The sequence below is a fragment of the Mixophyes fleayi genome, chromosome 2 (assembly GCF_038048845.1).
Source record: "Mixophyes fleayi isolate aMixFle1 chromosome 2, aMixFle1.hap1, whole genome shotgun sequence".
In the NCBI taxonomy this organism is placed as follows: domain Eukaryota; kingdom Metazoa; phylum Chordata; class Amphibia; order Anura; family Limnodynastidae; genus Mixophyes; species Mixophyes fleayi.
Window position 1 is genome coordinate 372,589,201 of NC_134403.1, and position 13,715 is coordinate 372,602,915.

General features: G+C 41.7%; 1 protein-coding gene across 3 annotated transcripts in view; it reads right to left on the reverse strand.

Annotated features, from left to right (window-relative positions):
* GRAMD1C (GRAM domain containing 1C) overlaps positions 1-10,475 on the reverse strand; it is a 116,079-nt gene extending 105,604 nt beyond the window's left edge. Inside the window, exons 1-2 of one of the 3 annotated variants that reach the window (XM_075197410.1) lie at positions 10,348-10,475; positions 9,885-9,995 (exon numbers count right to left, since the gene is read on the reverse strand). In XM_075197410.1, coding sequence (XP_075053511.1) covers positions 9,885-9,995; positions 10,348-10,407 — 171 coding nt within the window. In that variant the 5' untranslated portion in view covers positions 10,408-10,475. Of the gene's footprint in view, positions 1-9,884; positions 9,996-10,347 lie in introns of those variants that run through there. The other 2 variants (XM_075197411.1, XM_075197413.1) reach the window with 2 other exon arrangements.
* Between the last annotated feature and the right edge of the window lie 3,240 nt (positions 10,476-13,715).

The following is a 13,715-nucleotide window of genomic DNA, read 5'->3' on the forward strand; positions in this document are numbered from 1 at the left end:
GCTTGAGTCAGGTCATTCCCCTGATCAGGCTGTTGCAGAAGCAGCTGGAGAAAGTGAGGGAGGAGCTGGTAAGCCATTGCGATTACACCAAGCATGTAGCTCTTGTGGATGTAGCTCTTCGTACGCTTTGCCAGGATCCGAGGGTGGTCACTCTTTTAAAGTCAGAGGAATACATTCTGGCCACCGTGCTCGATCCTCGGTTTAAAGCGTATGTTGTGTCTCTGTTTCCGGCGGACACAAGTCTACAGCGGTGCAAAGACCTGCTGGTCAGGAGATTGTCCTCTGAAGAGGACCGTGACATGCCAACAGCTCCACCCTCATTTTCTTCCACATCTATGGCTGCGAGGAAAAAGCTCAGTTTTCCCAAAAGAGGCACTGGCGGGGATGCTGATAACATCTGGTCCGGACTGAAGGACCTGCCAACCATTGCAGACATGTCTACTCTCGCTGCATTGGATGCTGTCACAATAGAAAAAATTGTGGATGATTACTTTGCTGACACCATCCAAGTAGACATGTCAGACAGTCCATATTGTTACTGGCAGGAAAAAAAGGCAGTTTGGAAGCCCCTGTACAAACTGGCTCTATTTTACCTGAGTTGTCCCCCCTCCAGTGTGTACTCGGAAAGAGTTTTTAGTGCAGCGGGGAACCTGGTCAGTGAGCGGTGAAGGAGGTTGCTTCCTCAGAACGTTGAAAAAATGATGTTTATAAAAATGAATAATCAATTCCTCAATGAAGTACAGCACTGCCCTCCAGATACTACAGAGGGACCTGTGGTTGTGGAGTCCAGCGGGGACGAATTGATAATGTGTGATGAGAAGGAAGTACACACTGTAGGGGGAGAGGAATCAGAGGTTGAGGATGAGGACGACATCTTGCCTCAGTAGAGCCTGTTTAGTCTGTACAGGGAGAGATGAATAGCTTTTTTGGTGTGGGGGCCCAAACAAACCAATCATTTCAGCCAAAGTTGTTTGGTAGGCCCTGTCGCTGAAATGATTGGTTTGTTAAAGTGTGCATGTCCTATTTCAACAACATAAGGGTGGGTGTGAGGGCCCAAGGACAATTCCATCTTGGACCTTTTTTTTTTGCATTATATGACCAATCAACAGTCGTTTGCCATGTTCAAAAAGTAAAACCAAATTTAAAAAAATTCAAGAAATTAAACCAAAAGTAAAATGCCCTGTCATAATTTAAAACAAGAGGTATTGACGTGCTCTAAAACTACTGTATTGTTGTTTATATTTTATAAACACTACACTTGAAAGCTTGAGTCTTTCAATAAAAAAGTAACTGTCCATTGCACGAATATTTGCAACAGGGACAATTTTAGGGTTAAGAAAGTCAACTAATAACACTTCGACGCTGTCTGTCTTTATAAACACTACACTTGGAAGTTGGAGGAGGTATTGTGGCCCCGGCACCAAATTTACTACCGGGGCCACTCCACTGTGCAGTCCATATTTAGGTGTATCAGATATTAAACAACGGTGACAGTTGATGCCCAATTTTTTAATTATATTGTGGCCTCGGTACCAAATTGTGTACCGGGGCCACCACACTACGCAGTCCAGATACTTGTTTGGTGGAATTCAGACCAGTTGAGGGTTTTATTATTATATTGTGGGGACCACTCTATCTATACCACACTACAACTCTATACCACTCTATTTCATACTTTAATTCTATTTAATACTTTAATTCTATTTCATACTTTAATTCTATTTAATACTTTAATTCTATTTCATACTTTAATTCTATTTAATACTTTAATTCTATTACTAATTACCATAAAGAGGAACTGCCGCTTCTATTTAATACTTTAATTCTATTAGTAGTTACCATAAAGAGGAACAAAATAAACCAATTTTACCAAAAGTATAATATGACTTAGACTTACAAACACTACACTTGAAAGATGGTGCCTTTAAATGAAAAAGTCAGTCTTCATTGCACGACTATGTGCAACAGGGACAGTTTTTTGGTTTACAAAGTCAACCAATAACACTTGGACCCTGTCTGTCTTTTACATACTTGATGGGATCTCAATGACGAATTGTCTGTACCATGTTTGGAGGAGGTATTGTGGCCCCGGTATCGGGGTACCGGGGCCACCCCACTACGCAGTCCAGATACTTGTTTGGTGGAATTCTGACACGTGGAGGGTGTATTTATTTTATTGTGGCCCCGGTATCAAATTGGGTACCAGGGCCACCCCACTACGCAGTCCAGATACTTGTTTGGTGGAATTCTGACACGTGGAGGGTTTTTTAATTATATTGTGGCCTCGGTACCAAATTGTGTACCGGGGCCACCACACTACGCAGTCAAGATAGATAGATGCGTATCATAGATAAAGTACATTCAGTGGTGTGGGGCAAATTGAAAAATATTCAAAATGCACTGACATTATCAAAAACAAGAGGTTGTCACACGCTAAAACTCCAACATGTATATGATGGAGAGGATGGAGGAGCAGCCGTATGTGTAGTGTAATGCAGACCTGTTGAAGGTTTTTTATATATTTTATTGTGGTGCCCAGTGTCCACTCCTCTAGGCAGTCCAGGTACATTTATTGGTGCGATTCATAAAAGTTCAGGGTTTTTAATATATTGTGGTGACCCACTCCTCTACGCAGTCCAGGTACATTTATTGGTGCGATTCATAAAAGTTGATGGTTTTCTTATTATATATATTGTGGTGACCCACTCCTCTACGCAGTCCAGGTACATTTATTGGTGCGATTCATAAAAGTTCAGGGTTTTTAATATATATTGTGGTGACCCACTCCTCTAGGCAGTCCAGGTACATTTATTGGTGCGAATCATAAAAGTTCAGGGTTTTTAATATATATTGTGGTGACCCACTCCTCTACGCAGTCCAGGTACATTTATTGGTGCGATTCATAAAAGTTCAGGGTTTTTAATATATTGTGGTGACCCACTCCTCTACGCAGTCCAGGTACATTTATTGGTGCGAATCAAACAAGTTGATGGTTTTCTTATTATATATATTGTGGTGACCCACTCCTCTACGCAGTCCAGGTACATTTATTGGTGCGAATCATAAAAGTTCAGGGTTTTTAATATATATTGTGGTGACCCACTCCTCTACGCAGTCCAGGTACATTTATTGGTGCGATTCATAAAAGTTCAGGGTTTTTAATATATATTGTGGTGACCCACTCCTCTACGCAGTCCAGGTACATTTATTGGTGCGAATCATAAAAGTTCAGGGTTTTTAATATATATTGTGGTGACTCACTCCTCTACGCAGTCCAGAAAGATACCTTGTTGCAACGTTTTGGACTAATAACTATATTGTGAGGTGTTCAGAATACACTGTAAATTAGTGGAAATGCTTGTTATTGAATGTTATTGAGGTTAATAATAGCCTAGGAGTGAAAATAAGCCCAAAAACTTGATTTTTAAACTTTTTATGTTTTTTTCAAAAAAAATCCGAATCCAAAACCTTAAATCCGAACCGAGACCTTTCGTCAAGTGTTTTGCGAGACAAATCCGAACCCCAAAAATAACGAAAATCCGGATCCAAAACACAAAACACGAGACCTCAAAAGTCGCCGGTGCACATCCCTAATTTAGGCATGGAAAATCTCCTGCAGGAATCATCCAGGAAGCTGAGAAAGTTTGGACTAAACCAAGTAACGTGAGATTTACTTTGATGAGCTAAAGAGTAGTTTAAAAAAATAATGTTTGGTTGGAGATTACCATTAACCCTGTACTTGTTGAAATGTAATGATTAGGAAATTAGGTACGTTTTCAATTAATGGAAACCCCTTCTTAATCCAAAATAACCACCACATACAGCAAACACGGGGCGCCCCTCCAGGACTCTCCTGTTACTCTTTACCTCAGTCCATCTATGCACTTATTTTCAAATTAGCTTATTTCAGTGCTAGTTGGCTCCGGGCCCCAGGTAACGGGGTGTTGTGAGGGAAGAACCCCTATATGCTCTATGTGGGCAGACATGTTTAGTTAAGTAAGTGCTGTTGATTCTGCTCACTTCATGTCATCAAACCATGTTCTGGGGGTAGAGTCACGCTCCCGCAGATGGGCCCCTACTTGTGGAACTGCCAAAGAGACAGGGGCCAAGGGGGGCAGAGAAGAACAACAGCAGCAACACCCTCTTTGCACATTAATCATAATGTATTATTTACATAATCTAAACTAACAGAAATATTAGGTGAAACACAGCCGGGGTAGGTGGAGCGCTGCAGTAGTGGTCATACTGTGAAGGACACAACTAAAGTGTCCAGAGGAGATGTAAATCTGGGGCAGTCCACGTATGTGACATCATGTCATTGCACATTGCGCTCTGGTGTATTGGGGAACAGTGTCCTGTATTCAGACTATCCATCTATGACCGAAGGTCAGCGCTTTGTTAGCATAAAAAAGTTAATGTTTTTAAATATTTTGTAACATTGCCATATAAATTCGTATGTATAAGGAAATTTAACATAATTTGCCTTTAATTTTGCTACAGACAGCAAAAGCTCCTCCCACAAGATCAGGAAACTCTCCTGGTGCGGTCAGATGCAGGTCAAAAAACTGACACTGCAGTCATTTTAGTAGATGTGATATCACTAGCTCCGCCCTGTGTGTATACATCCACCAATCCACACAATGCATTTCTACAAAGCAAGTGTGCCAAGTTGTCAGTCATTCTGTGACTGTTCAGCTATAGAAGCATCTCCTTTTAACATGGCAACCTGCTGCAGAGGGGATGATACAGAACATGGACATATTTTGTTAACTACAAAACCCTCTAGCTTTCCATATATATTATTCAGCTCAATAATACAGTTGTTTCTCTATATCTATGTGAACTATTGGATTCACTTTCCTTTTCATTTGTATGAAATAAATAGAAAGGCTTAAGTGGTTTCCCTCAGAGTGAGTGGATACAGTAACCACTATAGGACGAAACATAAACAAAGACATAAAGCATCAAAACTGGCATCTATGAGTATTAAATGAGTAATTTATATTACATCAATTCTGCAATCTCAGCCTTTGATGAGTGGGAGTTGTAATCTCTTTCAAAGTGGATGATACAGTGCTGTATATACTGAGTTACACAAAATACTATACATACTGAAATAACAAATTATATATAATGACAGAAAACGTATGCTCCTATTCTTTTTAAAAAATGTGTTATATGTAAACAGATAGAACAAGTTAAAACAAATCTACAGTTGCGTGCATTGCTGCTAATAGGGCAGTAACCCGGGATGTGAGACAGACTTTCAAAGAAATATGACAGCAGCAACCACAGAGCGACTTTAGTATGATTTTCTGAGTACCCAGAGCCGTTCAGACATTCAGGAAAGGTAAATGTTGGAGTTCATCCAATAGCATAATATGAATAATAATAATAACAATTTGCAGTAACGAGTCAGAAATATGTGCCCAGGTTTGCCTGCGACATGATCCTGGCCATGTGTCTAATCAAATAATTACCAACTTAATATAAACCACAACTTCCTGCTTCCTGATGCCATTTAGCCTGCAGATGTGTCATTTCCATATATTAGTATAACACATTGTCTCAATCCATGTGACTTCTTAGTAGTCCTGATTAGTACGGGACTGTTCCAAAAATTAAAGACGGTGCCTCTTTTCCTTTAGTATTATATATATATATATATATATATATATATATATATATATATATAATATATATATATATATATTGTGAGAAAGTACAGCATTCACATGAATCCGACACAAGTATGCTGAACCACTTAACTGTTTATTAGCAGTTGTCAAGATGGTAAACAGTTCTAGTGATGATACAGCAGTCATCCAGAAAAAGGAACACAAAATCCCCACCACCTTCACCTGGCTAAACATTACTTCCCTGTCTGCAAGCCGGCCACTTACTGGCATCGGTGGTCCCACCCACACATACAGAGAGTGTTTTTATCCTCCACCCCAAGCACTACAAACACATCACAGCAAAGCATAACCAACCACACCCATGTGGAACACCTGTGTGTGTGTGTATGTGCTAAAAGAGGAACCTATGGAAAACTTAACCATGATCCACGTCCAACAACTTCTTCTTTGTACTTTGGTTTTATTTTCAGGATGTAACGTATAATGCACATACTATCAAACTACATCTAATCAGAACACTACAATATTCACAAGGCTAGATCAACCTCCTGCCAATCAGAGCATTAGAACATTCACAGAGCTGGAACAACCTCTAGCCAATCAGAGCAGTACAACAATACAGTACTAGACAACCATTACAACACAAGAAACAAAATAAATGAGTGTAACACTGTCTCAAGCTCACATGTAAATTTCTGCTGACATTCCCAAAGGCAACGAATGGCAAAGACAGTCCACTAGTGTCCACAGTGTGTCCAGTCTCTCCTTCACTCCCACTTTCCTCTTCCCCAGTGGACCGAATAGATTCCTAATCTCAGAGCAATTATTTCTACACTTCTGAAACTTATATCATATGTTTAAAAATGAAAACAGCGGTCCTATGAGTTAGCATAGATTTACGCATATTGTTACCACTGGGGCAATTTATTTAACTAAACAGATAATTATTAAATGCAAGAAAATAACTCCCTCCCCTCTGATTGCCTGGGAGAGCATTTGGTAAAACACGTGACCTGTATGATGACTACTCAATGAGCTTTCCCACAGCCCCTCCCCTCAGCACTTGTCATTGGTCTAGAGAGCTCATATAGCCAATAAGCATGTTAGCCACTCCCCTGATCGCTGTTTCCCCTGGGCTGATGGACAAAGGGGGTATTCTGGGGTTGGGGTTTTATTTTTGCATGAGAGCAAGGTTAAACTGCATTTCAGAATATTGTGACAGTGAAATATCTATGGTGCTACCATTGATTTCCGAACTTAGCGTTTCATAGCTTTAGAAAGCAGCAGTTTCCTGGTCAGAAAATCACAAAAAAACACCTGTCTGACATTGAACTGAGCCTTTAACAGCATTACCATCTATTTATTAAGTATTAACATTTATTCTGATAGCACCAGCATACTCCACAGTAGTAGTAAAACAATACTGGGTATTACAGACTCACAAAGCAGTAAGAGGGTGAAAGGTCCTGCTCACAATCTATAGGACAATATCATCATCATCATCATTTATTTATATAGCGTCACTAATTCCGCAGTGCTGTACAGAGAACTCATTCACATCAGTCCCTGCCCCATTGGAGCTTATAGTCTAAATTCCCTAATATAGACACACACAGGGAGACAGACAGAGAGGAAGGGAGGGAGACAGAAAGAGAGAGACTAGGGTAAATTTGTTAGCAGCCAATTAACCTTCCAGTATGTTTTTGGAGTGTGGGAGGAAACCGGAGCACCTGGAGGAAACCCACGCAAACATGGGGAGAACATACAAACTCCACACAGATAAGGCCATGATCAGGAATCTAACTCATGACCCCAGTGCTGTGAGGCAGAAGTGCTAACCACTGAGCCACTGTGCTGCCAAATAGGAGTTTGATACATGAGATAAGAGGCACATATTGGTCCAGCCAAATTGCAATGGGAAAACATGCTTAGTGGACTGCATGATCCAGTCACACAGCAATGTTGGTTTGGGGGTCAGAGGATTATTGGAGTAAAAAAGAGAATAAATGTAAATTAGAATGGCCTGGGGAGGTTTAGAAGGCAGTTTGGGAGTTTGATAAGCTGCTTATAGAGAAGAGTTTTCAGGGAAAGTCTCATTGTACAAGGGAGAGAGTTCCACAGGATGGGTACAGCCCAAAAAAAAGTCCTAAAACCAGGATTTGGGAGGTTTCATTAATTGCCTTGTATGTTAGTAGAAGTATTATATATTGGATGTACAAGTAAATAATGTAGGGACCAGTAAAGAGCCTCTGTCCTAATTGTGACAGACCCTTTGCAGAAACTGACAGTGTGCATCTCTCTATTTGCAGATGGGGATGTAATGTTACCTAATGCAGCTATAATCATCTGCATCCTCCTGACCTGTATATCACCAATTACATGCACTTGGATTCCATCTGCCATGCCTACAATTACTGCAATTGGATACACAAGCCCATTCCTTGTGGAACTAAGTAAACATCTGCCTTTTAATTTAATTTCAAGCTGTGTAAAATAGACATTATAGGACACATAGAGATTAGAAGCGCCTGGTGATGTTTTGGTGTTATACACAATGGGTGACCTGAATTGTGACAGATCACAGGACACACAGATCATGTTTCCAAATTATAATAAGCTAAGAAATAGGTTCTGCAAATAAAATGTGTTGTGTAAAACGCATACACTTTACCTTCCTATATTTAATGGAAAAAACACTCTCCCCATACAGAACAGTTTGCTGGACAGAAGTTTTATGACAACTTTCCATTTGTGCTTAAACTTTACTGATTAACTCTTTACAGCCCTGAAGGAAATAGATAATATTGGCACCCTTGCAGTTTCTTTCTAATAATACACATATTTCATCAAGACAAGTGTTGAAATTAAAATATATTTTGGTATCCACATATGTATTTCTTTGGTTTGTAGTGGGAAAAAAACAAAAAGCAGAAACATTTACTAAGTCCTAGCTCATTCCACACAGGAATCCTTAAATGTGAGAGACGAAATGATTGTCTACTTTTAGAATTAGCTATAAATAACTAAAATTGAAACAGGTGATTCTCCTTCACTTTGGAACTGAACTCACCTGTGTTGAGCAGCAGGCGCCTGCAATATATAAAGCACTCATTAAATGAGCTTGAATAGACAAAAGGACTCATTATCCTGTTTCGTCCAATGAGCATGTAGAAAAGAAAGAAAGCCAGAGAATTATCTGAGGAGGTCAGTGAGAAGATTGTAGCCAAGCATCTCAAGGCTACAAATCTCCAGAGACCTTTATGTTTCCATTTACAACGTACTTACGTGATCTTATTAGGAAGTTTAAGGACCATGGCACACTGCAGCCAACTTTCCTAAACATGGCTACAGGAGAAAACGTAACTGAAGATTGTTGGACAGAATTGTCTGAATGGTTGAGAAAGCACCTTAGTCAATTGCCCAACAGATTAAAGTTGACCTCCAGAGACAAGGTACGACCGCTTCGGCTCGCACTATCCGTCACCAACTTAATACAATTGGTTATGCGGTAGGAAGATCATGCTTTTTGGTGAAACACATCATCCCGGTGTTTACAGTAAGCAAAATTAAGCTTTCAAAGAATATAACACCTTCCTTACGGTCAAACATGGAGGAGGTTCAGTGATGCTTTGGGGGTGCAGTGCTGAATCCTGTGCTGGATGTCTTGAACGTGTGCATGGCATCATAATATCTGGGGATTACCAGCCATTTTGGAGTTAGAGTGCAATGTTGAATCCTGAGTCAGAAAGTTGGGTCTCTGTGAATGCTTATATGGGTCGTGCAGTGTGAGAGTGACCCCCAAACACACTTCAAAAAGCACCCAGGAATGGTACAAGACAATTTACTGCTCTGATATGGCAGCAATGAGTCCAGATCTAAGTCCCATAGATCACCTGTAAAGAGATCTGAAAATAGCAATTAGGATACGGCACCTTCACATCTGGGGGAACTGGAGCAGTAGAGGTGCAAGAAGCTCATCCATCACTATGGGAAGCGATGGATTGCAGTTATTTTGACCGAAGGCCATGCTAACAAATATTAAGTCTAGGTTCTCTCTGCCATTTCTTTTAAAAAAAATATATTTTTGAATATTAAAAGAGAAGGAATTGTGGAGACCAAATACTGTTAATTTCAACCCATGTTGTGTGTTATTTGAAAAAATTGCAAATATTAATAATAGCCACAACGACAGACAGATAGAGAGGTAGATAGCTCAAGGCTTATTGCTATATTATGTGACATTACCCAGAAGCTCCAGTCCGATCCCCATCCACTTGGAGGTTTTTCTGGCCCGGAGCTGAGAGACTCCTCAGATGACATCTTGCTAATATTATCCAGATCATATTCATTCACAACCTAGAAACAGGGAATAATGCAATACATGCCAATCATGTCCCTCACTCATAAACATCATATATACATAGATATATACATATATACATAATTAGGACCCCCATGATATTGAGACAACACATCTGGACACCCATGTGATCTACAGTTTTTTTTGTAACAAGCCCATAGGCCTCAACAAAGTATAGTGCAGTGTTAGGAACCTGTCCCCACTCTTCCTGGATTATGGGACAATGAACATAACATAATACAGATAGCAGGAGTGATATAACATATTGTGGTATATGCCGACCATGACTATGAAGCTGAATGTTGGCCCGCGGGCCGTACTCTGGATAGCTCTGGGGTAAGGTCTCACCTCTGGGGGCTCCTCATCACCCGGCTCCGGCGCCCTCATCTCCCCCCCAGACTCCTCCATTCCTCGGGATGCTGAGGATGAGGATGAGGAGGATGCTGGTTGCTAGGCAACAAGACTCCATAACAGCTACTGGCGGCGGTTCCCATAACAACCAGTCTGGAGGCGGGCGTCTTCCTGGAAGCTCACGCATGCGCTCTGGGGAGGGCAGGGAGCGTGTGATCAGCGCCCCCTGCCGGGGAACACGCAGCTGCTCCCTGTAAATGGAGCGATCAGGCTTAGGAACCTGTGGCTCGCTAGCTGCTGTGGAACCACAAGCCCCAGCATGCCCTGAGGATGGACACAGCTTGCTGACCTCAATATCATACAAATAGAAATGAGCCTCTCGATCGGCCCTGGGCAGGGGTGGCTCCATCTCCCACCTGCTCGGATCCTGCCCCTGGCAATATGTCTGATATGGTCCTCCCCAATGTCAGTGCTGAGAGAGGGGGAGGAGGGCAACATACAGAGCTAGTAGGGTACTGTCTGTGTATCTAACCTCTCCTGCCTGTGTACCTAACCTGGCCTGTATGTGTATCTAACCTCTCCTGTCTGTGTATCTAACCTGTCCTGTCTGTGTATCTAACCTGTCCTGTCTGTATATCTAACCTCTCCGGTCTGTGTATCTAACCTGTCCTGTCTGTATATCTAACCTCTCCTGTCTATGTATCTAACCTGTCCTGTCTGTATATCTAACCTCTCCTGTCTGTGTATCTAACCTGTCCTGTCTGTGTATCTAACCTGTCCTGTCTGTATATCTAACCTCTCCTGTCTGTGTATCTAACCTGTCCTGTCTGTGTATCTAACCTGTCCTGTCTGTGTATCTAACCTCTCCTGTCTGTGTATCTAACCTGTCCTGTCTGTATATCTAACCTGTCCTGTCTGTATATCTAACCTCTCCTGTCTGTGTATCTAACCTCTCCTGTCTGTGTATCTAACCTGTCCTCTCTGTGTACCTAACTCGGACAGGACAGGCTAGGTACACAGACAGGACAGGTTGGATACACAGAAAGGACAGGTTGGATACACAGACAGGATAGGTTAGATACACAGACAGGACAGGCAATATTTAATTCACCAATATTTAATATTGCAGTATAATGTATGTGTTTATGAGTAATGCAGGACAGGCAGCTTGTATCGTTTTCTAACATGACGGACAATCTTTTGACTTGTCTCGGAATTTGTACATTATGATCTGGACATCTCCAATAAACATTTCTACTGTCCTGACCTTGATCCAGTGTACAAAGGAGTTATTTAAATTTGGCAGATTGGATGATCTTTACTTTCAAGTTATACGTTTTCTATTAATATACCAACTTAACTCTCTTGTTGGATGTAATTATTATGTAAGAAAACTTTGCCTCCGTACCTGCAAGGTTAATGTAAGTGTAGGTGAGACACCAGCTCTTGCAAATGGAAACAATAAACATATTTTAATTTCAATGCTCACAAATAATACTTTCCCATTCTGATATATTATACATTGAGCTCTGCTTATGCAGTTTTGTTTCTTGCTAAATTTAAAGTAGACCTGTCATCTGCACAGGATGGAGGCAGCCATGTTTTGGCAGATCCTATTAGTAAGAGAATGCTGCCTATTAATTTACTGGAACCAGCGATATCACAGACACACACCACACAGTAAAGGCAGCCATTTTGTGGGTGTGGCCAATATTCAGGAGACTGCAGCCTGTCCATCGACTTGGAATCAGTGATGTCTCTGCTAGGAAGCGTGTATGGTATATACCTTAACTAAGTGCTTGTAGGTCCCAGAAGAAAACTCGTGACAAGTGCATGGAAAAGCAGAAAATAAGAACATTAGTACAGGTGTCCACTGCAGGGGCAAACGCAGGATTTGTAGAGAGGGGTTTCCATGCCACACCGCCAGTGGGCGTGGTCAGCATGCTTCGGGGCGTAGCTATAATATTAGAAAGTGCTTGGCTGCTCTCCAACTCTTCCTATCCCCATCATATATATATGGGCAATGCTGCACTACTGTTAGGGGCACACGGCTCTGCTTTTCGAGCAGAGCCGTGTGAAGCGGGACCTACCTCACAACTGTCCCTGACTGAGTGTGTCAGAACAGTTGACAGACTGTCCTGCTCTCTCCTACCTGTTCTTGCTGCTTTCAATACTTGTTGGGGAGAGATGGCTGTGAACAGTGCAGACAGAAACAATCTGCACACAAGCTGCAAAGTGGCTGCTCCCGGGGCAGGGTCCAGCCACCTCAAGCAAACTGTACCCTAGGCTGGGATGGGGGGTTTCCAGGCACTAAGAATGCCCCCCCCCCCCCCGTTTGCTTATGCACTATTATATCTGTGTAAATTGTTACTGGGGTTTTTGTTGACTTGTGGCTGAAAAACGTACCATATTCCCTGCAGTACGAAGATTTAAAGAGATGCAACAATGTCTTAACAAAGTAAATAGAGGTAATTCTAGTTTCCTCTAAGTCCTACAGCAGTGAATAGGGAAGGCTGGTATATGTGAGTGATCAGACTACGGCAGAGGCGGAAGGAGCGAGCTATGAGCCCTGATGCAGGGAGGAGGGGCCCACAGCTCACTAGTTCCCCGTGCAGCGGGCCCCATGATCGCCTTGGACCCCAGTGCACCGTACCTGCAGCACCAACAGTATTGACGCCACTGGACTACGGTCTTATTACACTTGGCAGGTGAAATATCCAGCACACAAGCAACTTTAAAGATTTTCTGGCATTTTAATACAACATTACAATGTATCACTCTAATGCAAGGTCTTCTGAGTAAACCCAACACGATCTATCACTTGTACTTTTTATTACAACTTATAACTGGTGGTTGCAGTATACAGAGGAGTATATAAGTGCCTATAACCACCGCTGCATTATCCATGATATTGGGGGACATAATACACCAGCGCACGTTATTTGTGTCATCTGAATTTGGGGTAATTCAAGCTGCCAGATTCATACTAACTATTCAGCTTCTCTGATATTCAGGGTCATTCGTTGGTGGGAGGGGGTTCTAATATACCACAGCCAGCTACCTGTAGGCACCGGTAACTTCAGGATTATAGTTGTTAGTTACATGTTAGATTAGGGGGGTTGTCATGTTAAAGTTTTGGAAAGGGTGTAGTCTTTGTAACCATATATAATGCTATAGGCGGCAGCAGAGAAACCGATTCAGTGGATATGATCTTATCAATTGGGGAATCAATCACATGATCGTAAAAACAAATTTAATGTGTTGCTCTTTTAAATGGTTATTAATTCTATTGGTATGTTGGTTGTACACAGCCCGTCCCCAGCCAGAGGCAGCAACTGAAGTGTCCCTGTTCTCATCCCGTACAC